This window comes from Cryptomeria japonica, chromosome 2 (genome assembly GCF_030272615.1).
Source record: "Cryptomeria japonica chromosome 2, Sugi_1.0, whole genome shotgun sequence".
NCBI classification, from domain to species: Eukaryota; Viridiplantae; Streptophyta; class Pinopsida; order Cupressales; family Cupressaceae; genus Cryptomeria; species Cryptomeria japonica.
The window spans coordinates 181,065,140-181,091,617 of record NC_081406.1 but is presented as its reverse complement, the minus strand read 5'-3'; the positions used below and the strand labels follow the sequence as shown (position 1 = coordinate 181,091,617).

At 39.3% G+C, this 26,478-nt stretch overlaps 1 protein-coding gene and 1 pseudogene across 2 annotated transcripts in view; one reads left to right on the top strand and one right to left on the bottom strand.

The window, feature by feature from the left end:
• Positions 1 to 593: 593 nt before the first annotated feature.
• The window catches only part of LOC131053600 (ATP-citrate synthase alpha chain protein 3), a 40,610-nt gene continuing 14,725 nt past the window's right edge, over positions 594 to 26,478 (bottom strand). For both annotated transcript variants that reach the window (XM_057988230.2, XM_057988232.2), the window contains exons 10-14: positions 20,338 to 20,433; positions 20,130 to 20,231; positions 19,810 to 19,926; positions 19,531 to 19,647; positions 594 to 952 (exon numbers count right to left, since the gene is read on the bottom strand). In XM_057988230.2, the coding sequence (XP_057844213.1) occupies positions 881 to 952; positions 19,531 to 19,647; positions 19,810 to 19,926; positions 20,130 to 20,231; positions 20,338 to 20,433 (504 nt within the window). In that variant the 3' untranslated portion in view covers positions 594 to 880. The remainder of the gene's footprint in view (positions 953 to 19,530; positions 19,648 to 19,809; positions 19,927 to 20,129; positions 20,232 to 20,337; positions 20,434 to 26,478) is intronic.
• On the top strand, positions 5,561 to 9,353 carry LOC131054195 (DNA-directed RNA polymerases II, IV and V subunit 3-like; annotated as a pseudogene).

Here is a 26,478-nt window from a genome sequence, read left to right as displayed (position 1 = left end):
ACCAAAAGCTCTACCAAGTCCAATCAACCTTTAACTATACATATCATTACTTCTGTTCAGATTTTTTTTAACCCTATGAAAATTTCATGGTGTACAACCAAATTACTATCAGATAATATTAGATTCTCCTTTGGAAGCATTTTAACATGTCTGTAAGTATGGAAAGACGATAATAACAACAAAAGTTGATTTGCTTCAAGTCAAAAGAAGATATTGTAGTTTATAAAGAGAAACCCTTATTTTATCGTTTACTGATCAAACAAGGAATATAAACTTACAGAAGTTTATTCATTTTGTCAAATAAATGTTGCGATCTCAATTCTCAATGAAATCAAGTTGCAACACAGATTTCTATAGGCTAACCGAATTTTTCCTTAGGTCCACCCTTGGGGTAGGTTTTGTAAACTGCTAGTACCGATATTTATATAAATAACAACGATTTAAGCTGTTCAGTATCATTGAAATTGAATAAAATATACGATAAACATTCAAAGCTATATTTGAAATATGTTTAGGAAAAATGTACCTCAATAAAACTGATTAAAAGTTTAAAAATGTAAATTAAATCACAAGTTTCATCTCAAAGAACTGAGTAGGGAAAACTTGTCTGCCTTATTAAATTTAATTAAAAACAATGGCAAAGTTTGAAGAATAATTCAATCTGTAAATACAGTGTAAAACAGCCCACAGCTTAGCGAACTTAGATAAAAGAAGAATCCTACATCCATGAATTTGCATGGAAGATATCTCAAATTTCAGATGGTACTGATTGCCTGCAAATTTAGCACACGAACCCACCAGTATGTTTGACTCTCTAAATATAGCCCCCAAGAGCAAGTATAAAACACATAAATAGACATTATTAAGGCATTTCGGCAATCTAGTCAGCAGCTGTAATGTACTGAATAGCCTGCTTGCATATTCCAGTCATACTAGCTTCTGGTCCAAAGACCTGCAGATCAAAGAAAGAATAAATTTTCTTCCCATGCATACTATACTGAGGAAAGCATTGGAACATGTGAAATAGTTGTTAATTGTAGGGGCACAAACAGTTCAAAACAGATTTTTATCTGCTGAAAGAAAAAATTCCAATATGAAAAAACACGACCAAAATTATCAATATCCTCATTTGTTAACTAGTTTAAAATATTCAAGCTTTGAGCAAAGAAAGAGAAGAAGCATAGACATAAACATACTAACACAAATCATAGTTATGACACTTGGACAGTAAAATCTTGGCATTACTTTCAAATTAGAAAAACATAAATTTTGGACAGAAACTCTCTGAATTGAATTTTGTAGCAACTAAAACATAAGTGCTGAAATTAATCAGGGATTAGGGACAGCAGGCTTTTGTTTTAACAGTTTGCAGTTTTCCCTTTAACCATTAACATTGTAGGATTTTTATTTCTTTGTTTTCAAATAAATATTTTAAATATTGTGATGTCCCCACCCTAGTCAGTCTCTGTGACTGATGGGTTAGTCTATTATTTTTGGACTCTTGTAGGCTAACATTTTGGATAGAGAGTCTCAGTGGCAGTTCCACTTCTTCAGTTCAGTCTTGGGTTTAGTTCCAGGGCCTTAGCAGTTGGCGTGTGGGCTTAGTTGAGGGACTTACGATTTTTAGTAAGTCAATCTGACAGTTGTGCTATTTTTAGTCAGGGCACCTCGACACATGGAGGTTATTCAGCGTTGACTCCAGCTTTTGACGGCACGTCAAAAGACTGAATAATGAAGAAGATATGAATATTCTAGTGGTTAAGTTATTTAATTAACTTACATGATTATTATAAAGTTATAAAGTGACTTTATTATATTAAAAGGCCACTTAATATTATAAAGTGATTTTAATTAAATCACTTGAGTGAAATATGGCGCCCAAGTAACTATTGAACTATGCAAAAGTGATTTAATACATTTTAAAAGCATTTAGGCATACTTGTGGAAAATTGTGCCATTTGGGGGTTATAAGGGAATTGAAGGCAATTCAAACTCATTATTGATTATTTGACATTGCTTGATATTTTCTCTGTGGATTGTCTGAGACAAGGGTTTCAGAGGGTTTGCTATTGAAGAATGTTCATTCTTCATGGATTTGTGATTTTGAGGCTGTGAAAGATCAGCTGAATTATTGCAAACAGAGAGGGCTTCACACATAAGTCTTCATGTGCTTCATCAGAGGTTATTTGTGTTATTTATTTGCAGATTTTGAATAAGGAAGGAGGCAATACAGGTTAGACGCCTCATTAGCAGCATTGTACCAATTCAATAACCAGCTGTACAAGATTCCTTGCTGTCCGTACCAATCAGCTTTGGCACGTGGGCTCCAGAGAGAGGGTGTTTTGCCTGGGAGGCTGAAACGCCTACCCAAAGTGCATTCTGAGTGCACATTTCCCAACGCCTAGTCTTTTCAAGCTATTCCATCCACTTTTTGGCTCAAAGAAATCACATTCTAGAATTGTACGGCCATATTGGTCAGTTTCCCAGTTTTGGCTGGCAAACACCAAATTTCTTCATTTAAAATAAGCTAAGGATCCACGGGTATGCAATTAGCAGTAGGATTTATTGTCGCAGGTATCTTATTCATAATATAGTTGCAGTTGCTCTCAATTTATTTCTATTTGGTTTTATGTGCAATTTTTGCCTAGTACGTGTTATTTTCTGCTTTAAAATTGTTCAAAAACCTTAAAAATCCAAAAACACAACAGCAATAGTATTTCAGGAGAGTTAACCAGCAGGGTTCTTACAAATATTTTACCAAGACAAAGTGAAAGTGAATGTATTATGGTGAATTTTTGAGCATACAAGGCAAGTACCCAGAAAACTTAGCCAGCTAGGAAGTGCAAGCAAAATATAACTGTCTTATCCACAGTCACTTCCCAATTACTTCTCTATGAATTGAGAAGAGGTTTGCTTGTTGCATATTAGTTATTACTGTTCTTTTCACTACACAAGCAGTTAATAGAATTTAGGAAGTGACGTACATGAGCCTTTGATTTGAAAAGACCATAATTGACCCCTATACAAAGGTGTCCATTAGCATGCAGAGCTACAACAGCTGTATTTAACTTCTGTAGATAATGGTGCTTTCATGGAGGCTGAATAAAATCCCAAGTTGGTTGAAATTAAGCAGCGGATGCTTGCCTCATGATCTGCAACTCTGGCAGGGAGTCACAAAGTCTCAATACCATGACACAAACAGGTAGCAATTAACTGTCACAACAGATGATAAAATCTGATTGGTCCAGTTACATTTCAAAAAAAAGATAGAACATCACCAAAAAATTAAAAGTGATGCTATCATGTTACAGGCTTATGTTATAGTGGAATCTTACAAAGGGTAGCAAAGATGTTTGAAAGGATATTTTTCACTTATTAATGAGCAGATGCTCAAAGTAGTTCCATGCCTAATTCTCACAAAATAGGCATGTTTGAATGTAGTGGAAACCAAAGTATTATAGTAAAGTGAGGGGAAAGACATCTAGTAAATATTTTATAGCAGGGAAGCAATTTTGTTCATGACAAGTGAATCACCTTTTCTGGAAGAATGAAGCATCGTCTTCCGATTCAGGTGCAACACATGACCCTATACAAAAAAATGGTATTTGCACTTTCCTTGGAGAAAGGCAGCAGATATGAGATTGCAAAGGGGTCCATAAAAGGATAACTTCTATGTGTAACTTTTGAGAAGAGTGTTGATGTGTTGGAGGAACAAAATTAAGGATATTGCTTCTGTCCATGAAGAAAGATAATCAACAAAAACTATTCTATCTGGTTTTATAACTACAATCCAAACAAGTATCATCAAATAAAATAATCGTGCCACAGGAAATTCAATCATCTAATGTTTGCAAGGAGGGCAAGGAGGGAAAAATCTGGCCACAGGGTCGACCTGATTCTGTACAATACTCCAACTGTGTATTAGCTGTATTCAAGGATGAAAAAACATCCAGAGAAATTTGCACAGAAAGGAGCTACTTAAGAAAGATTTACCATAGAAGTAGTTCACACATTCATATATAAGACAATACAAACATCGCATGGAGTGCACAAAGTATTTCTTTAAATATTATGATGATATATCTATATAACAACAATTCCTTTTTCGAGGATAACTGTAACTCAAAAATGTTAGATGTATTAAGACTTTTTATGCATTGTTTGAAAAGCAAACAGAGTGGCCCCTTAAGAGAATTCAAATGTGACAATGGTAGGAAATATCTGCTGACAGACTTGAGCATACACATGAAAAACTCTGACATAGAAAGTCAACCAACAATCTCTTACTGATAGAAGACAAATAAATCATGTAGTTGAAACTACTTGCCAGATTTGTTTTGTATTGAAACAATGAGATCTAAAACCAAAATACCAGAACATAGGAATCCCTGAAGTTTGTAAAAGAGAAACTGGCGTAGGAGGAGTGAACGGGTTAAAACTCATATTTTGCATGTTTAACAATAAAATCTTCATTTGAAAGGATGAAGCCAATCTTGGGTACTTATTTTCCTGAAAAATGGAAGGATACAAGTTTGAGCTATATGGGAACAAGGTGATTAATTGTGAGTAGAAAAGAAGCTTTTTTTTGTTGTGCTGGTAATAGGGTTGAACTACATGAAAACCACATGAAGAAAAATAAGTGATAGCGAAGTCAGAAGAAGCTGATAATGCAGCCAACTAGGATACAAAGGTTAAAGAACCATGCCAAAGAAAGAGTCTAATTTCTTGGTGGCACCAGATCCCAGAAGTCTCAGTCAACAGTCTGAGAATATCAACATGCAAAAGAAACTTGGATACAAGAAAGTGAACACAGATTGCTCAAGAAATATATTTAGTCACTTGTGCTCCCTCAAACATGTAAATTCCAAGTATAGCATCAAAATTTGACAGAAGCATTGACTACTCTTTGAAAAGATAAAAGTGAACAGAAGCAATAAATTCCAAGTATGAATTTCTTGTGAAAACTGCTCCTGAAGCTAGCTTTTTCTCAAACAAAAGAGGTGAAAAATAATTGGATAAATTAATTACGAATATACAAGCATATATAAAGGAATTACAAGACAGTGTTCTAAAAAGAACAAACCGTTAATCGAAAGCTTAAAAAAGCTTAAAATGCTAAATAAAGCTAAAAAGCTTAAAACTAAAAAGCAAACTATGCGTTCTTATAAAAGAAGCAATAGTTGACTAATGACTAACTAAATGACCATTAATAGAACCACAAAAGAAGGTAACTGACTAAAAGCTAAAAAACAAACTATGTGTTCTTATAAAAGAAGCAATAGTTGACTAATGACTAACTAAATGACCATTAATAGAACCACAAAAGAAGGTAACTGACTAAAGGAATTAATTATTCTAATAAGAGGAACATGGGAGAGTAATTAGTTGCTATAAATTATAATCAGGTTTAAGGTGGATGGCACTATAGATCTGTGTAACACAATAACAATCACAATGTATATTCTAGCTGCCATCCACTGCTTTTATGACACATTTCCTCCAGTACTGAAATTTATAATCAACTGGGCACTTATACCTGGTACAATATTGAGAGACAGTGATGCAGATATGGACTGATGATGCTATGGCTGAAACAAGACCACATTATCAAAGGATTGCTGCACATTTCCAGGTAAGTGTACTACAGAAACATAGTATCAATCCAAATTCCACTGTTTATTTGAGATGCCAGCTCAATACTTATTGTATGTTGATGATATCATTTGACCAATAACAAATCTACATTGATAGGTAGATAAAAGCTAGGGTAGCTTTGATGTGGTGGCACTGTTAATAAAAATTCTTGAGGATGGAGTTATCAAGTTGATTAAATCATGGACTGTGAAACAACTAAGCAATCGATTTTTTTAATGGGTTCCCTTGGGTTCACCACTCTCCTCAATAATAGCTAGCTTATTATTTAAGAACACATATGTTAACTAGAATCATGGCAGAGAAGATCTGGATATTTTTCTACATCATCTCAATGCACTATTTGAACATTTCTAATACATGACAGAGATAGAAGATAATAACACACTTCTATTCATAGACGTTTTAATCCTAAGAAATGAGGATAGATCAATCTCAAATGGACCTAGAAATGATAAACACAGGTGCTTATGTTAGACTCACACCACCATCCATCACAAAAAGAAGTGTTTTTCAACATGCTCTTCATGAGGGCACTAAGAATCTCTAGCGTGGATCACATAAAGGCTGAAGAAAGACATCTCGTGGAAGTCTTAGAAAGAAACAACAAATAAAAAAGGAGAGAAAAAGGCAAAGAGACCTGCAAGAAAGAGACAAGTACTAATGAACAAGACAAGACAGCCTTCTTGCCATGCATTTTAAGTAAAATCTGATAAGTTAGCTAGGATACTTTGAAGAAATAGAAATCTAACATTTTTTAAATATTTTAACATCCTAAGAAACAAACATAGAAATCCAATAGGTTCCCTTGACCCTGAACTAAGGAGATGTGTTTCCTTAATTCCATGCTCCTACAAGAACCCTGTATTGGAGAGACAAGTTGTTATCTCCGATCTAGAATCAAGAAGCACAATGACGACATAATATGTGGTAGGGTTCAAAATTCAGCATTAGATGAACACGGACTAAAAAATAATTATTCAATCTACATTTGCAACTCCCAACTTCTAGCCGTAGTAAGTCACTTCAGGAATAGAAGAATTAGAGAGACTGTGTAAATAGGTACACACTACCAAAATTTAAATAGGAAGATGGAAAGAAACTTAGTCAGATTTGCAAAACCTCTACTACACAAGTTGGAAAAAAAAAGGAGGGCTCTGTTGATGTGTTTTTTAGGCACATACAAACACAAAATAAAATACCCAAAAGTATCTTATCCTCTCTTGATCAAAGTCTCTCAAATGCTGAAGATTCGCTTAAGGATCACTTGAGATAACTCCAAGGTTCTTAATATGTCGGGTCACGACGTGGGGATAAGCACAGTGGTTGATGTGGTTGCTGGTAATCCAATCCCTTCCATTCATCTAATTATTCATCATCTAACATGAAGATCCAACAAGAAACCATGCACTTGTAAAGAAACAACACATTCCACCATAACTTCAATGAAAAGGAAGTTTATTTACAACTTTGGCAACAATTTTTGCCTTCTCCTCCTATTCTACTCTAGCTGCTATCTACCATTCGCTATTAACCTCTATTGACTATTAACTATTAACCTTTACAAATAAGAAGTGTGAGCCTTTTATAATGCTCTCTTTACAATGAATGGCCTGGATTGACCCACTATCAACGACTGAGATTACAAGATGAAAACCCTAATTAGGGTTTGTTAAAACAACTCCCTCTGGCCAATGAGAACATTACATTTAGGTTCAATGCTGAATGTGAACCAATAGAAAACGAGGGTAGGTACATTGGAGTTTGTGTCCCCGTGGATAAGCTTGGTTCATTGAATCAGGACATGTTGATGTGGGACCTTTGATTGGTGGAGTAGTGACTAGGATGCCACCTTAATTCACGTGTAGACCTCATACCTCATCTCAAGCAAGTGTTGATACTCTTAGCAATATCCCTTGATACTCAACGCCTCAAAGCTTGATGTGATGATGATCAAGTTTGACCTTCTACCCTTGCTTGCCTATCTTGCCTTGAGGTGATTGTATGATCTCTCCTTTACACTCCAAGGTTTTGACTCCATGTCAACATGATGCGGTGAGAGTTCTTGAATATCTTGAGATCCTTCTTGTGTAATCACCTTCCTTGATACCCTTGTGCTTGCTGATGAAGTTTTCCTCTTGAAGTTGCATGGTGGCGGGGTCTTGCAATCTTCCTTCTCTTATTTCTTCAAGGTGTTGCTTTGCAATTTGCATCATCATTCTCTCACATCTGCAAAACAAACAAATATCGTATCAAATATACATGATATATAATCCTCACACACCTTATAGATTTGATATAATCTCTGTTTTTTTATGTGTTGCAGGTCTGATAGGTGCATTTTTAGGGGAGGTCGCCCCAATTGAGGAGCAAAGCAAGTGAATTTGCTGCTACATATGAAAATAGCTCTAAATCAAGAGAAAAGAAAGTCACTTCTGTTGTTGTGTAGCTAGGTCGGATCCCTTCTAGGGCCGACCTAGTGCACAAAATGCCAAGTGGCCTGTCGGCCTTGGCATTTGGTTATCTCAGTTGTATGAGTCTAATTTGGGGCAGGCCCTATTTGGGCGGACCACTTGTGTGTAACTTGTGATTAAGTTAAATGTAACTTGCAACTAAGGGAGACTCATATGTAACTTGTAATATATAGGTCTGACCCTACCCTTGGCGCCAAAAGTATATGGCCGATTTGAGGTCTATTAGGAGAAATTGATTCATATATATGCAAGGTCATGATTGCATCAATAGATATGAATTCAACAACATGAAGGACATGTAGTGTGCTCGGGGGTGAAGATAAGAGCTTATCGTCTATGGTTGGGAAGGCAACGGATCTGATGTTTGCCTGTGGTTAACGAGCACTAGCATTAAATCAACATGGTATCAGAGTGGGTTCCTTCTATAGAGCCTAACTGCTTGAAGGTAGATCTTGTGCTTTTGAGGGATTTCAATCAAAGTAATTTGCAGACTGAGAAATCTTATCTAAGTGCAGGCAAAGACGATCACTTGAAATTCGAGCTGCGGAATACATACGTGAGCATCGCGAATGCCCTGCGGCGAGTGGTGATCGCAGAGGTGCCAATGATCGCCTTAGACTTGGTGGAAATCGAGAACAATTCGCCAGTGCTCAATGACGAATTCATCGTGCATAGGTTGGGCCTCATCCCGCTCACCTCCAAGCGCACAATGGAGATGAGCTTCTCGAGTGACTGCGACCGGTGCAATGGCGACGTGCAGTGCGATAACTGCTCTGTTGAATTCACCCTTCTCACCAAATGTGACAGTGACCAAACCCTCGATGTCACCAGCTTAGACCTCATGTCCTCTGATCAACAAGTCGTTCCCGTTTATGTCGCCAACCGTGCTACCGGCGACTACGACCTGACCGAACGGAGGGGCATAATCATAGTTAAACTTCGACACGGTTAGGAATTGAAGCTTCATGCTATAGCCAGGGAGGGTTTTGGCAAGGACTATGCCAAATGGTCGCTGACTGCAACGGTTACTTTCATGTACGAGCCTGGTATCAAAATGCTGACGACAAGTGGAGTTGCTATGGACATCTCTGTCCGTTTTAACATTCTATATTCGAATTCGAATTCGGGGAGGAGAACATGTTGTAGAGGATTCTCTTCGGTGATCGTAACATTTTACTAGCAAAATTTGTGAGATGGAGGCGTCCTCTTGTTTTCAGCATTTTGGTGGTACTCCAGCCAAAACTTGTTATCCCAATGGAGTACCAAATTGCTCTCAACTCCGGAATAGAGTATCGCTCAACACACCTCTAAAAATGTATGCGCCCCTAAAATTGAAGGTCGCAAACAGTCGGGTGCTCGGATTTGCACCACGCAAATATGAAACGAAAGCGCAACTGAATTTGCCTCTGATCGTGCCAACAAATCACTGGGGCACATGGTCTATTTTGCTTACAACCAGGACATTTGGTATCTGAGAATACAAAGATTGGAAGTGCACTGAGTGGAGCATTGGTGAGCACGCTTGTGGCACTTGCAGCCAACAATTTGGGGCTAGTGGCATATGAGGCTCTTGCATATCAAGTGTTGCAAAAGTCATAGGGACTTTGGTTGCTTATTTGGTGGTACCCATGCGATCTCTAGGTCAAGATAGCTGGAAGATAGCAGCTGCTCTAATGAGCAGGCATATTGATGGAGCTGTTAATTATGTTGCAGTTTCAGAGGCTCTTGGTGTGTCTTCATCAGTGTTGACAACAGGACTGGCTGCAGATAATTTGGTCTGTGCAATTTACTTCACAACACTTTTTGCATTGGCTTCTAGAATACCTCTTGAAATTTCAACAGCTTCCAATGGACGAATCAGAGATTGTATTCAAGGAAGGAATATTGCTTGCATTTCTTCGCAGAGGAAGAATCAGTATTCAGAGGGAGTCTGACATATCGTCAGAAGTAACCTTGGACGAAGAGGTCAGAAGGTCGATATCTGCTTCAGAGGGAGCTTGATTTTTTCAGCTTCATAGGGAGCCTAACATTTCAGCTTCAGAGAGCTACAATGTCATGAAGATTTGGTTAATACATTTTTCTCTATGATGGAGTAATTTGAGGTGAGAACCCTTGTTAATGAGTTCTTCTCTGTGAGGGAGAAGTTCGAGGTGCAATCCCTTGTTAATGAGTTCTTCTCTGTGAGGGAGAAGTTCGAGGTGTAATCCCTTGTTTATGAGTTCTTCTCTGTGAGGGATAAGTTCGAGGTGCAATCCCTTGTTAATGCATTCTTCTCTGGGAGAAGTTTGAGGTGAAAGCCCTCGTTCCACCCTTTGCGAGTAGGTATGGTGGATCCACCCTCTGCGAGTAGGCATGGTGGAGATGCATTCTTCTCTCGGAGAAGTCTGAGGTTAGAGCCCTCGTTCCACCCTCTACAAGTAGGCATGGTGGAGCTACCCTCTACGGGTAGGCATGGTGGTAATGCACCCTTCTCTGGGAGAAGGTTGAGGTGAAAGCCCTCTTCCACCCTCTACGAATAGGCATGATGAGCCCACCCTTTGCGAGTAGGTATGGTGGGTATTGTTATCACAAAAGCTTGCACCCTTGTTGAGCTATCAACTCAGCAACCTTGTGAAACAAGGAAACAACCCCGAAGTGTGAGACCTTGCGCAAGGGGGTTGAATCTCCAGAGAAGGCCAACTTCCTTCTCTATCTAGGTGCAGGTGTTGAACCAACTTAACACTTCAAAACTAACTCCTAAACCTATCCTAACAATCTGCAGAGGAAAAGGGCAAAGAGAAATTGCTTGAAACAAAGGGAGGTGATGCACCAAGAAGAGATTGCTCCTCTCCCTACCGAAATGACACAAGTAATTAACTAAAACACCTTGAAGATGCACAACTTTCAGTTGTATGAGTGACCCCAATGCATATATGAAGGTTAGAATTCGCTAAGCATCAAGAGGGGAGAAAGATTCCCACAAGTGACACCCAGAAAACAAGTTAACACAACATATATGGAGAAAAAACCACAAGACATATACCTACGACGAAGGTAAGAAAGCATACACAGCATACATAGGTAGAAAGAAGGCAAGAATGGTGATTTTCAATTAATCATAAGGCCAAAAAGCCAATCTTACAGTTGCAGAAATGCAAAAAAAAATTACAAGTCTTCAAGAGAAGAGAAGAGCATAAGAAAGCTCAAGGCAATAGGGAGAGAACCCTTTACAATGAGGCTTAACAACCTTTATATAGAAAAAATGGTTACAAGGGTGATCATGACCCCTGTATGTCAGTCTGGGAGTGCAGGGAAGTGCATGCACTTGACTTGTACATGCAAGCAACCTAGCCATACCCACAAAAGGCAATTCTGAGAAGGGTGGATTGACTGACCTTCCAAAGTCAGAGTATGCAGTCATGACACAAGTCACCAAGCATGGCCTCGTACCTCCCTTGATGGAAATCCTGCCAAAAAAATTAAATGCACCCCTGTGGCTCCACAAAAGAAGGTGCATAAGTCACCAAAGTTGTCAGAGCATTTAATGCTTTGAGTGTCGATCACGCCATCCGGAAGTGTTGCAAGTCGGAAGTAGTTTGTAAAACCTTGGAGACCTCGGTCACCGTAGTTGAGGAACTTCAGGGACCGGAGTCACCGTAGTTGGGGAACTTCGGGGACCGGAGTCACCGTAGTTGGGGAACTTCGGGGACCGGAGTCACCGTAGTTGGGGAACTTCGGGGACCGGAGTCACCGTAGTTGGGGAACTTCGGAGACCAAAGTCACCGTAGTTGGGGAACTTCGAAGACTGGAGTCACCGTAGTTGGGGAACTTCGGGGACCGAAGTCACCGTAGTTGGGGAACTTCAAAGATTGGAGTCATCGTAGTTGGGGAACTTGGGGGTTCCGGAGTTCCGAGGTAGAAGAACAAGGAACTTGGGAACCTGGGGGTTCCGGAGTTCCGGGGTAGAAGGACAAGGAACTTGGGAACCTGGGGGTTCCGGAGCTCCGGGGTTGAAGACTAGGAACTTGGGAACTTGGGGGTTCCGGAGTTCCGAGGTAGAAGGACAAGGAACTTGGGAACCTAGGGGTTTTGGAGTTTTGGGGTAGAAGGACAAGGAACTTGGGAAACCTGGGGGTTCCGGAGTTCTGGGGTTGAAGACTAGGAACTTGGGAACTTGGGGGTTCCGGAGTTCCGGGGTAGAAGGACAAGGAACTTGGGAACCTGGGGGTTTCGGAGTTTCGGGGTAGAAGGACAAGGAACTTGGGAACTTGGGGGTTCCGAAGTTCCGGGGTTGAAGACTAGGAACTTGGGAACCTGGGGGTTCTGGAATTCCAGGGTTGAGGAAGAGAAGACTTAGGAACTTCGGAGACCTGGGTCACAATAGTTGGGGAAACTTCGAAGACCTGGATCACCGAAGTTGGGAAGACTTGGGAACCTGGGAACTTCAGGGTTCTAGAGTTCCAAGGCAAGAGAACAAGAGACCAAGGAAGGGAACTTCGGAACCTCAGGGTTCCGGAGTTCGAAGAAAGAGAGAGGAAGAGAAGGCTTGGGAAAGGAACTTCCGACAAGACAACACTTCATACTTTATGATTCCACCATCTTCTCCTGGATCAAACTGGGGCAGCGCTGGTCCATGGAACATATCTCTGATCGGTTCTCACTAATGGACCAAGGGTGTCATAAAATGACAACATTTTTGGCGACTTCTGCGGGATGCTTGCCTGCTAAGCATATAGATCAGTAGCTTGTGTAATCCATTGGGCACAGAGTCACAACTACAAGAAAAAAGAAAACCCTCTCCTTTGTAACCTGCAAAGGATCAAGATCAGCCATTCTGAAGGGGAACAACCTGTGCTCATGCACTTCTTGGAAAACAAGAAACCTAACTAATATTTACATTGTCACAATAAGAGGCAACTGATGCTTTTTCCTCTGTCAAAGAGGAACCTTTTGAAGGAGGTGATCCCCCTCGTACCATTGTACATTCACCATCTAGCTGTAATGGTTGAAATCTCTTGTATGCATGCATTAGATCACACATAATACTCGTGGTGAAAGAACACTTCACCATTTACCTTGCCACCATAGGGAAGCCATAGAAAATAGCCGCCTAAAATATCCGAGGTTGCATGAAGCATACACATAGTAGCAAGGGGGGAGTTTTTAGGAGTCAGCTAGCATCAAAAGAACTACTCCTTGCAAAAAAGAAGGCCTCTCTATTATACAAGGGGGCATCATTTATTTCACAATAGTCGACCTCTTCTTGTCGTAAGTTGAAACCAAAAGAAAAGGCCTCGAACTCACATGGTGATGAAAGGTATACCATATCTCTGTCTTGGCCTGCACAAGGGGGGTCTTCAGACACATCAAATGGGAAACTTTGATGCTCGGGTATACTGTCAAGTTGAGCAACCAAAGGACTGTTGGCATGACCAACATGTTGTTGCTCAACGTCATCAAACTTGGTATGTTGGTCCCAAGTGAAACATTCAAGCTCAGGCACATCATCCCTAATGCCAAAAGAAACATCTTCACCTTGAATGAAGACCTCGTATTCAACATCATCACTTTTAGGGACAGGGGAGAACCAACATACATCATAATCACATGTGCCGATATCCAACTCATTACCACAAATCTCAGGTTTATGAGACACCTCACAAGAAGATCTTTAATCTTCAGATTGTCTCTTTGTTTTTGTTTCCTCCTCCTGGCAACAAAATGCAACAACCTCAGGTTCATGGCACGATCCATCCGCCATGCAATCTGCAGCAAAACTATTACCCCCCGTGCCCTCCTCAATGCTAGCTTGCTGCTCCAGAGTTACCACCGAGGGAGGTGTAGACATATCCTTCTCCTCATGATCAATAAAGAAAGGAAGATTGTCAAATGAGAGGACAAAGTCCTCTTCTTTACCTTCACACTCCTCATGTTCAATGATTTGCTATTGCAACTGATTGCTCTCAATATCCTCTTGCACCATTGTCGATTCCTCCTCCTTTAGAGCATATGAAGACTCACCAATGGCTGATTGAAACCCTTCGTCATGATGAGGATGGGAACCATCCGTCCTCCATACAATAGGTCCGCCCTTAAAAAGGGAGATAGCATCAGGAAAGGGCCTAGGTGGTGGGTTGTTTTGCAAAAGGCATTGAGGAGAAGGCTCTTTTATAACAACAGCTGGAGCTCCCTTGAAACTTGGAATTTTAAAACTATGGGAGTTAGTTGAAGGCTTGGGAGGTCTCCCCTGCCTGAAGCTTGGGATTTCAAACTTAGGAACCCTAGGAGCAGAAACCTCCTCCTGTATGAGCTGCATCTCTATGGCTGCTAGGTGCTCAATTTCTTTCTTCCTAGCAGAGGCAAGCTGCTTTGCAAGGAACTCCTCATGTTGTCTTTGGGCTCCCATCTGTTGTTGCTGAAGCAAGCTTGATAAGCAAGCTGATCCTGCTGTAAATCCCACTCCTGTTGTCTCTTCAACTCCTCCAGGTGTTTGGTGAAATCAAGCAACACACTTTTGATTTCTGCAGTTTGCCTTTTTTCATCATCTTGGGGCTGGTTGGGCTGCCAAGAAGGTTGAGCAGGGGTGGGTGGGTGGCAAGCATTAGGAAAGTACCCACCTACTGCTGAAGTGAAGTTGTTTGGGTTGAAACTAGGCGCAGTCCTAGTTCGGTCCTATTGGTAAGGAGGGGGAAAATGGTTGGCATTCTCATAAAATGGGGGTGAATAGAAGTTACACCCATGATATGAACTCATTTTAAAGCAATTGAAAGAGATGGATCTTTTTTAACAAAATGCTTAAAAGAGCAGACGGACTCTCTCAACCATAGACTGATAGCATACTACAGATCCATCAATGATTGCAGAGTTGCCAGGTGCTTGAAAGATGTTGCCTCCAAAGTCTTGATGAATTGAAGAACACATCGAATCTTCAATTGGCTTGGGCTTAGGATTGCATGACTTTGGAACCTCGGGGTTCCGAAGTTGAGGACTTAGGCACTTCGGAACCTGGGGGTTCCGAACTTGGGAACTACGGAACCTGGGGGTTCCGGAGTTGGTGAGTTGGGAACCTGGGTGTTCCGAGGTCCCAGAGTTAGGAACTTCGTATGAACAAGAACTCGACTTGTTCAGCAAAGTCGCCAAGTGCTTCTAAGATGACTGCCTCTAAAGGCTGAGATGCCAAGAACAACACTAAATCCCTACCATGTAAATCGAATCAAGTCCCACCGGGTGTGCCAAAAACTGTTATCACAAAAGTTGCACCCTTGCTGAGCTATCAACTTAGCAACCTTGTGAAACATGGAAACAACCCCGAAGTGTGAGACCTTGCGCAAGGGGGTTGAATCTCCGGAGAAGGCCGGCTTCCTTCTCTATCTAGGTGCAGGTGTTGAACCAAATCAACACTTCAAAACTAACTCCTAAACCTATCCTAACAATCTGCAAAGGAAAAGGGAAGAGAGAAATTGCTTGAAACAAAGGGAGGTGATGCACCAAGAAGAGATTGTTCCTCTCCCTATTGAAATGACACAAGTAATTAACTGAAACACCCTGAAGATGCACAACTTTCAGTTGTGTGAGTGACCCCAATGCATATATGAAGGTTAGAATTTGCTAAGCATCAAAAGGGGAGAAAGATTCCCACAAGTGACAACCAGAAAACAAGTTAACACAACATATATGGAGAAAAAACCACAAGACATACACCTATGACGAAAGTAAGAAAGCATACACAACATACATAGGTAGAAAGAAGGCAAGAATGGTGATTTTCAATTAATCATAAGGCCAAAAAGCCAATCTTACAATTGCAGAAATGCAAAAAAAAATACAAGTCTTCAAGAGAAGAGAAGAGCATAAGAAAGCTCAAGGCAGCAGGGAGAGAACCCTTTACAATGAGGCTTAACGACCTTTATATAGAAAAAATGGTTACAAGGGTGATCATGACCCCTGTATGTCAGTCTGGGAGTGCAGGGAAGTGCATGCACTTGACTTGTACATGCAAGCAACCTAGCCATACCCACAAAAGGCAATTCTGAGAAGGGTGGATTGACTGACCTTCCAAAGTCAGAGTATGCAGTCATGACACAAGTCATCAAGCATGGCCTTATACCTCCCTTGATGGAAATCCTGCCAAAAACATTAAATGCACCCCTATGGCTCCACAAAAGAAGGTGCATAAGTCACCAAAGCTGTCGGAGCATTTAAAGCTTTGAGTGTCGATCACGCCATCCGGAAGTGTTGCAAGTCGGAAGTAGTTTGGAAAACCTCAGAGACCTGGGTCACCATAGTTGGGGAACTTCGAGGACCGGAGTTGGGGAACTTCGGAGACTGGAGTCACCGTAGTTGGGGAACTTGGGGGTTCCGGAGTTCCGGGGTAGAAGAACAAGGAACTTGGGAACCTGGGGGTTCCAGAGTTCCGGGGTTGAAGACTAGGAACTTGGGAACCTGGGGGTTCTGGAGTTCCGGATTAGAAGGACAAGGAACTTGGGAAGCTAGAGGTTCCGGAGTTTCGAGGTAGAAGGACAAGGAACTTGGGAACCTGGGGGTTCCAGAGTTCCGGGGTTGAAGACTAGAAACTTGGGAACTTGGGGGTTCCGGAGTTCCAGGGTTGAGGAAGAGAAGACTTAGGAACTTCGGAGACCTGGGTCACCGTAGCTGGGGAAACTTCGGAGACCTGGATCACCGAAGTTGAGAAGACTTGGGAACCTGGGAACTTTGGGGTTCCGGAGTTCCGAGGCAAGAGAACAAGAGACCAAGGAAGGGAACTTCGGAGTTCCAGGAAAGAGAGAGGAAGAGAAGGCTTGGGAAAGGAACTTCCGACAAGACAACACTTCATACTTTATGATTCCATCGTCTTCTCCTGGATCAAACTGGGGCAGTGCTGGTCCATGGAACATATCTCTGATCGATTCTCACTTATGGACCAAGGGTGTCATAAAATGACAACAGGTATCATGGAAGAAATTCCATGATGTGCTTGTTCACCCTCTGGGAGTAGCTATAGTGAACATATTATTCATGGGAGTAGCCATAATGGTAGTCATTATGTGACTTGGTTATTCAGAAGGAATCCTCCCTAACTAAGAGGGAGTGTTGTTGTGTATCTAGGTTGGATCCCTTCTAGGGCCGACCTAGTGCACAAAATGCCAAGTGGCCGTCGGCCTTGGAATTTGTATATCTCAGTTGTATGAGTCTAATTTGGGGCAGGCCCTATTTGGGCAGACCACTTGTGTGTAACTTGTGATTAAGTTAAATGTAACTTACAACTAAGGGAGACTCATATGTAACTTGTAATATATAGGTCTGACCCTACCCTTGGCGCCAAAAGTATATGGCCGATTTGAGGTCTATTACGAGAAATTGATTCATATACATGCAAGGTCATGATTGCATCAATAGATATGAATTCAACAACATGAAGGACATGTAGTGTGCTCGGGGGTGAAGATAAGAGCTTATCGTCTATGGTTGGGAAGGCAGCATATCTGATGTTTGCCTGTGGTTAACGAGCACTACCATTAAATCAGCAACTTCTAGGTGGAGATCACTCAAATTTGAGAGCAATGGAAATGCTCTCTAAGAGGAAGATCACTCAAATTCAGAGGCAAAGGAAATCGCTCAAAATTAGGAGCAAAGGAAGTCTTTCATAGGTGAAATTTGCTCAAATTTGAGAGCAAAGGAAATAGCCTAAAGAAGAGATCGCTCCAATTTGGGAGCAAAGGAAATCACCTTATACTTGGTCATATTTCAGGTTGCTGATTGAGGATTGACTTCATTACTCAAACCGAGACATCATATGGTGACTAGAGGGCATTTCATGTCCTAGAAGGCTTGGAGAGGTAGTTCGCTCCAAATTGGGAGCAATGGAAGTCTTATCCAGCAAGTTCGCTCTAATTCTCAAGCAAAGGAAATAGCTTTAAATTAAGAGCAAAGGAAGTCACTCTAATAAAAATCGCTAAAATTTGGAGGCAATGGAAATCACTTAAGTTCGTCCTTCAACTTGGTTTCATCCCCTTATACCTTAAGTTTCTTGTTCTTCATGCATAAAAGCTATCAAAACACCTTCAATGAATGCCTTTGGAAGTGACTTTGCTCCAATCTCAAGGTGAGGGAAATGCAATCTAGGAGGCTTGCTCAAATTCTAGAGCAATGGAAATCACTTCAAGGAAAATTGCTCAAAAACATGGGCAAAGGAAGTCACTCAAGAGAGGATTGCTCAAAAATGTGAGCAAAGGAAGTGGCTTGAGAGGAAATCACTCTTATTTTAGAGCAAAGGAAATGACCTTTAGGAGGAGATCGCTCCAAAATGGGAGCAAAGGAAGTGGTTCTAAGTGGTCATCGCTCCAATTTGGAGGCAAAGGAAATGCCTTAAGGGAAGATCGCTCCAAATTGGGAGCAAAGGAAATCATTCAACTTTGCCATCTTCTCTCCATCCCTTTATCAAAACCATTACCTCTTTCCATGATCAACATGATGCTAAAGGCACTAAACTTGCTCATCGCCCTCAAATATGCAAAAGAAGTCCACATCGCTCCAAATTGGAAGCAAAGGAAGTGACCTTTAGGAAGATCGCTTAAATTTAAGAGCAATGGAAATTTTCATATACTTAGTCAAAATTTGCTCCTGCAACTTGCCTCTTGATGAAGTACAATAAGACCATGAAAGAAACCTTGGATAATTGACTAGACACCTCTCGAAGACAACTTCCATTCATCCTTTTGCCACCATAGGCCTTTGATCAATCTCATCAATGACTCTATATAGACTCCATTCACTTAAATTTGCAAGAGATGACAGCTACAGGGCTCTAGAGCTCATCCTTGATCCTTTTGACCTCTTACCCCTTCTCAACACAAAGGTTAATAACAAAAGACTCGACAAACCAACAACTAAGCTAAGACAACTAACCTAAATAGCGAAAAAGTGGGGGTCCCCATTTGCAATGGGGTGATGTGTGAATACGTCACAACAGGCTCCTTAGGTTTGAATTCTTCTTTAACACCCAGTGTTCGTCTTCTTCTATTGCAGTTTAACTAGTAACATCTTCTTATTTGATTAATAGATTTGCATGCACGTTTAATTAATCAACTAGTTGCTTGGTTCATTAAGTAAACCAGTATTAACCTACCTTAGCAATAATTATTAAATTAAGTAGTTAAAAATAAGGAGGTAAAATTGAACGTGACACTTTGGTTTACTGGCCAACTTGTGTGCGTGTTGCATTCCCAAGACATATTTATGGTAATTAGACCGCTCTCTATTCTTCAAGCATAGGCTTCATTCCTTGATGGTGAATCTGTTAGTGTAACTAAAAACGTCAAATTTCGAGAACCTACACAGTTGTTTCTGGTAATATTTACCTGAAATACAGCACTGTAAACAAAACCTCAAAACTCCAAAAATGTAAATACTTTCCACATTAACCTACCTCAATTGGCACCCCAATCTCTTCACTTAGGGCTCGCATTTTTGCTAGGCCACTTTGGTAATTTGGTCCTCCTCTCCTTACATATATATTCACCCTTGCGGCTTTAAGTTTTGATTCCTGTATATAATAATTTTTCATAAAGTTAATTTTGAAAAATAAAATTAAGTCAAGTCAGTTCACTGTAAACATAGAATTTACATAACATGCATCATTCAGGAATGCAGATATTCAGACAAGAATCATGGTGAAACTTGATTTAAACATTTAAAAAAGAACAACCTTTTCACGCAAAGCTCGAATGATGCCATTAAATGTGGCAGCAACATCTGTGAAGTTAGCTATTCCTCCACCTATCAACAGTGCTCTCTTGCGGCCATCTGGATTTGCAGTTGCACACTGCAACAACAGCTAATCCTTAAAGCTCCCTTTATACCCAATGAAATTCTATTATTTTTTTAATCTCCAGCTGAAAAATAAATAGTGGTTTGTGACAAGAGAACAAATGTTTTGAATACAAACTTCTCAAAAAGCTTTGACAAGGATAAAAGGAAAATAAATCTAACATGTAAATAATAAATATTAATTTGTGGAACACTCACATCTATCAGAACTCGTGCATAGTATAACACCTCTTCTTCATTTGGAGCTCCACTATATTCTGCATAATTTCCAAGTTCACTTGCATAGTCTAAATCTCCAACCTGAACATGCAATTGAGAACAACTAAGTTCACAACTTCAACAAAAGACTTAAAAAGGAAGTTTTATGTCTACCAAAGAAAAATAAATAAAAAATGCGAGGCCTTACAGTATCGGCATATATCACACTAGCTCCTCCTCCAGCAACCATTGTCCAGATACGTCCTTTTGGATTTAGAATAGTGAACTTCAAGGAAGCACTTGTCTATACAAATCAATGCATGAAAAAACTGTAAGTAGTTGAATTTGTATGGTTGTAGAAAATAAACCTTTTAAGAAGAAAAATCAAGTGGCCTACAATTTTCTGTTTTTTTTTTAAATGTCAGTGGAAGAAGTGCCAAGACACTTAAGTCCTATCTATCAATTAACAAATTTGGCCTAGGTGAGAATATGAGGCCGTTGGAAAACAGATGCAACATTCATAAGCACATCATGGTTAGCTATCCACAGATAAACATGGTAGTACATCACAACACTTCTGTGGAAGAAAACGTGTACTCATATAAAACTGGATTCTGTTTTATAAATAAATAACATATTTTAGACTCTACTTTCTCTGTTTCAACTGCTTATTGATTTGAGTCAAAAGTCCAATTAAAAAGCAAACTGCTTGGATTGATTATGATCAAAATGTTACTCTTTTCTGTGGCTGTTGTTCGGCAGCTGTTCTCCTTCAGGAGGGTGCACTCAGTTTTTCTTAAAAAAATTTCCTCTGTTTAGCCGGGTTCAGATCTCTTCTACTTTTAAGAGCACGTTGTTGCTTTTCTTATATTTAGATTGGATTCTAAAATCTGAGAGAAGCTTCTACTCTTATTTTAGAATAAGGGGCTTTTCTGCTTTAGTTTTATCATTTTTCTCTAGCCAAACTGCTCCCACTGAGATGGGGATTTTCATTGAAAACCTTAGTTCTCCTGTTCGATAGAAGGGACCTATGGCACACCACTGAAATAAGAGATTGAAAGATTAAATAGAAAGAGAATATTTGAGAGTTGGATTGGTGCAGTGTAATTATTTTCAAGTTTAATAAAAGATAGATACAGTTTTGACAATTGAGATTTGTGAGTTCATATTTTCAGCAGTATCTTTTTGTACTTTGTAGATTAGCGTGCTCAGATCTTCTGTTTTGATTGGAGTTTCCATCTTACACTACTTCAATTAAGGTTCAATTTTTTTAATGTGGAATCTATTCACCATGGTCTGAAAAATTAACACAAAATTCAAGTCCAACAGACTATCAGAGGTACAAGGTGGGACAGATGGTAGAAGAAAGGAACATGATTACCTAGACTTTGACAATATTTCAAGTATCAATGTCTTACAGAATACCTCCCATATGAATCTCTATGCCCACATGCAGAATACAGGGCCTCCTAACTTGAAGAAGAATGTCAAATTACGATGCACAAATTTAAAATAATACCTTTCAAATAAGGCTTACAGGAATTGTAAATGGAAGGAAACTGTTCTCCATGCTACAATGGTCCATGGTATTTAGTCAGATACCATAGGTTTTCATGCACAAAAAACTAGTAAAATTGCCATCCAATGTACAAAGAAGCATAAGATATTACAGAAGCTCATGTAAGGTGAAATGTCATCAAGAAACAGAGAAAAAGACTCAGAGAAGCCAAAGAGTGATTGGGGAGGATAACCAAAGGTTAGAGGGACTAATAATCATTTCTGTCTTTGTATCTGTAAGACCACACACACTCTACTGTAATCTGAAAGAGAAAGTAGGTTGGCAGCTTGTATCCATTTCTTGTCCCAAGAGCGCTGCCAGAAAAGACAACATCAGTTCAAAGACCACAGAGTGATTGGGATCACACATCATTTGTGTTTCTTGGGGTGTATAAAATTAACATAATAGTGCACCAGTTTACTTTCACATATGTGAATTCAACAAAGGAATCAGTGCTGCATGAATGCAGATTTTAAGTAGACGATAGAGTCATTTTATGATCCAGAATGTTGTAGCATATGATTCATGCCACTTATTGAAAACACTTGGAGATAAATTACAGAAAGCATCATAAGAACATTAAAGCATTTAGAGTTTACAATTTTAGCCATCAATTATGTGACTCCACATATAAGAAACCCAATGGAATGCTGCATAAACCTGGCTTCCATCCCATATCGCATCCCTCTTATACACCATTCAGAACCCCTTCCACTAATCATCCAGTAACTAGCTGATCCAATGGTGATAACCCAGTTCAACATAAAACCAATTAGGAGATGATTTATTTCATCAATTTCTATCTCAAGATTCTAGGAAAAATACAAGAATAACAATATAATGTTGGAGGCCCTAATCATGGAACTTGAAGCAACTGCCATCCATCCACCTTAGCAGGTTTGACGTCATCTTCACTAGTGAAAAGAAGCAAAGTACACAGAAACACTTCCTAAACTAATCTTAGAGGAAAGTATTGTGCAAATTAAGATCTTTACAACTACAACAAAGATAAACACAAAAAAACATGCAAACAATATACTACAACACAAGGGTTTATGTGTAGAAAACCCTTTTGGGAGAGAAACCTCACAGTCCAAAAGCAAAACCACTTGAATTATTCAGAAACAATCATGGTTAAAATACGATCAAGGCTATGCCTTTTACAAGAGTATCACCAATATACAATTCTAGAATGGTTTTAGCAACATAATGGTGCCCACAAAATAAAGCATTGATAATTAAGAAAGGTTCAAATTGGAAACCATGAATGGTTTTCAAAAACCATTAGCAATACCAAAGGAGGTATGGTGCCCAAAACAAGACACCAAATTCAAGGTCCTCCATCCTAAAAGATCCTCAAGACTATTTTTAACAAAAAAATTTACACTCTTACATTGTCACGACTCACAATCTATCATATTTTGACCAATCAAATTTGTGTGCCCCAATTTGTCCTCATTTAACCCATTCAAAGATATTCCATAACAAGTGTCCAAGCTTGTCATAATGCTAGTCAAGATGCCAATGTAACTGTAATGTCCCCTTTTTCTTTGAGTGATAATTAATTAATTAAATGTTAAATAGTCCCAAGTCCTATGGGATTATTTAAATTTAATTAATTAGCATTTGGACATACTTTATTTTATAAATTGACTTTATAATAATGTCAATGACAAATTATAAAGTAAAGTCACTTTTGAGGGGAAAAGTAAATTAAAAGAGAAATAAAATAAAGTATTACTTTCTAAAAAGAAAAGTATTATGAAAGGAGGAAAAAGTGCAATGAGGATTCATTCTTGATTTGTTATTTTGAAAGAAACTTTTCCTTGAGAGCTTGAGAGCTTAGCTTGCAGGTTCAGTAAACCCTAGGACGGAAACCCTGGAGGTTTTGGTTGTTTGGACGAAAACCTAGATTAGCCAACTTGGTGAATTCATCTCAAGATTCGTAGTTGCAAAACATTGAACAGTTTTCATGGAGATTCAATGATCTATCTCGTAGATTTTCAAAGGATTTGTTATTTTATGTGTGTTGGCATTCCAGGGTATGTCTTACCTAATGGCATTAGGCATTTTCTGATTTGTAACAACAGCATGTGTTTGTAAACAGCAATAAATTTCTATATCAAAAAAATTTCATTGGCTTATTTAGATTTTCCATATTTCAGTGATTGATTTCCTTGAAAATCTATATCGTTCATCTTGCATGTTCAATCTGCATGTTTGCATGTTGCAATATTACATTATGATGAAACAAAACAGGAGTAAAAACAAAAACCCAAATCAGATTTGAAGCATCTGAGACCGGAATATTCCAGTGGTATCAGAACTGGTGATCTTGCCAAGCCTATTGGAGTTTCAGCGTTGCATGTCAATTTGGTGAATACCCAGATTAGTGCATATCAATTTGGTGAACTTGCATGTTAGTTTTGGCGACTACCCAAATCTTGCATGTCAGTTTGGCGACTGCCCAGATAGTTGCATGTCAAAAATTAAGGTTGCATGTTGAAAAAAAGTTACAACAATGGATAAAGGCTGAACAAGTCCATCAAGGAAGGATAGAAGGGATAGTATAAGTCCACAAAGAAATGATCGACATATGGACGAGCTTATGAATGGTATGAATGACTTCTTTCAAGCATTTCAAAAATATCAATCAGATATGTTATTATTGTTTGAGAAATTGCTTTTGGAGGAAGAAGTTAAGAAGATGGATAAGAGGCATAACAACGATGAACACATTGAAGTCACTAAAGATGAGCATATAGATCATTCCAATGCTGAGAAATCACTTGAAGAAGAGGCACATGAAACTTGTGGCAGCTATGGTAATGCTGCTGAAACGGAGGAAGCTAATTCTGATTTGGTTATGCATAATAACAGCGCTACATTAATTTTCCAAGAACCGTTACTTGAACATGCATCTACAAATGTGGATGTTGTAACTAATAAGGATGACAAAATAGTAGCTATGGGTACAAATTCAGATTTAAGCAATGTTGAAAGAGACATTGTTCATACATATGAAGGTTTTGTGGATCAAAGACTTCTAGCACAACATGATTTGAATGATCAATCTATGGTTGAAGAAGAATATGTGGAAGAGTGTGTGGAAAAGAACATTATTTCAGATTGGAAAGAGCTAACCCATCGCGAAGAACTCAAGGAATCCACCTATGTTTCAGCATCACGCCATCATGACTCTTGGGTGGGACATAATGCTTCAAAAGAGGAATTTTGTGAAGAAGAGGTCAAGGAGGTAACTGATTTTGAGAGGCATGACTTTGAATGCAAATCAGGAAAACAATTCTCTAAGGCAGCCACACCTGCGGGGCAACTTTCACATGAAGAAGCAAATTTCAGTCATGAGATAAGTGCTGCAACTTTTGGATCAATCAACAATGATGTGCTTAAGAAGGAGCTCGTAGATTTAAGCTACTTGCAAGGTATGATAGCCCTTAGTAAGTTTGATATTCCTCATTTTGTACACATGGTTATATTGGAGGAATACTTGTTAAGATCATATGAGGCAGATTGTCTTAGAGAGCTGATTATAGAGACTAAGAGATTGCCTAACAAGAAGATATTACAATTTGATAATGTTTGGTTTGTCATGGATACTTCACCATGGAGTTGGTTGGAAGCAAAAAACATGACAGCTAAGGAGGTGCAGGTATGGATCAGTTTTATGATAGCTAAGGCAGCTAGGAGAACATGCGACTTCTTCCTGAGGGGGTCAAATGGTAATGGATCCTTGTTTGTTGGTGATAGTGGAAGCACTCCCAAGATGATTCTAGGTCTGATTTTTCGTTCCAGCAGTACTGTTGCCTTTTGCACCAGCAATATGGAGAGGATATACATGTCTGATTTTGCACACATGATGGATACCTTTCAGTTTTTCATGAGACCCATCAGTCCTAGAGTGATATTCTCTGATGGAGATTTGATGAGGGACATTTATCTCTTCATTTGCAGCTTATATGATGATGTTCATTCACCCCACTCTTGGTATAAGGATGAATGGGACAGCTGGTTTCTTTTGGACAGCGGCTTGTCACACAATGTTTTTCATGATTCACATGCTTCCGTGGTGTCTAGAGAGAGTCTCTATGAGGATTTTTCAGTCCATATCAGAGTAGAACAGCATAAACATGGTGGACCAAGGCAAAACTTTAGTAAATTTGCTGATTACATGACGAGGATCATTGATCTTTTGAGAGTTAGAGTCTTCAAGATTCTCTTCACATCAATGTTGCAACATTCTATACTTCATGTGAGACCATGCAAAGGTCCTAGATTAATTTGGGATCTAGGTATTGGCTGGAACATTTGAACTTAATGCAGATTTGATACATGTGATTGCTTGAGGACAAGCAATCTTGGGGTGGGAATACTGTAATGCCCCCTTTTCTTTGAGTGATAATTAATTAATTAAATGTTAAATAGTCGTAAGTCCTATGGGATTATTTAAATTTAATTAATTAGCATTTGGACATACTTTATTTTATAAAGTGACTTTATAATAATGTCAATGACAAATTATAAAGTAAGTCACTTTTGAGGGGAAAAGTAAATTAAAAGAGAAATAAAATAAAGTATTACTTTCTAAAAAGAAAAGTATTATGAAAGGAGGTGAAAGTGCAATGAGGATTCATTCTTGACTTGTTATTTTGAAATAAACTTTTCCTTGAGAGCTTGAGAGCTTAGCTTGCAGGTTCAGTAAACCCTAGGACTGAAACCCTGGAGGTTTTGGCTATTTGGACGAAAACCCAGATCAACCCACTTGGTGAATTC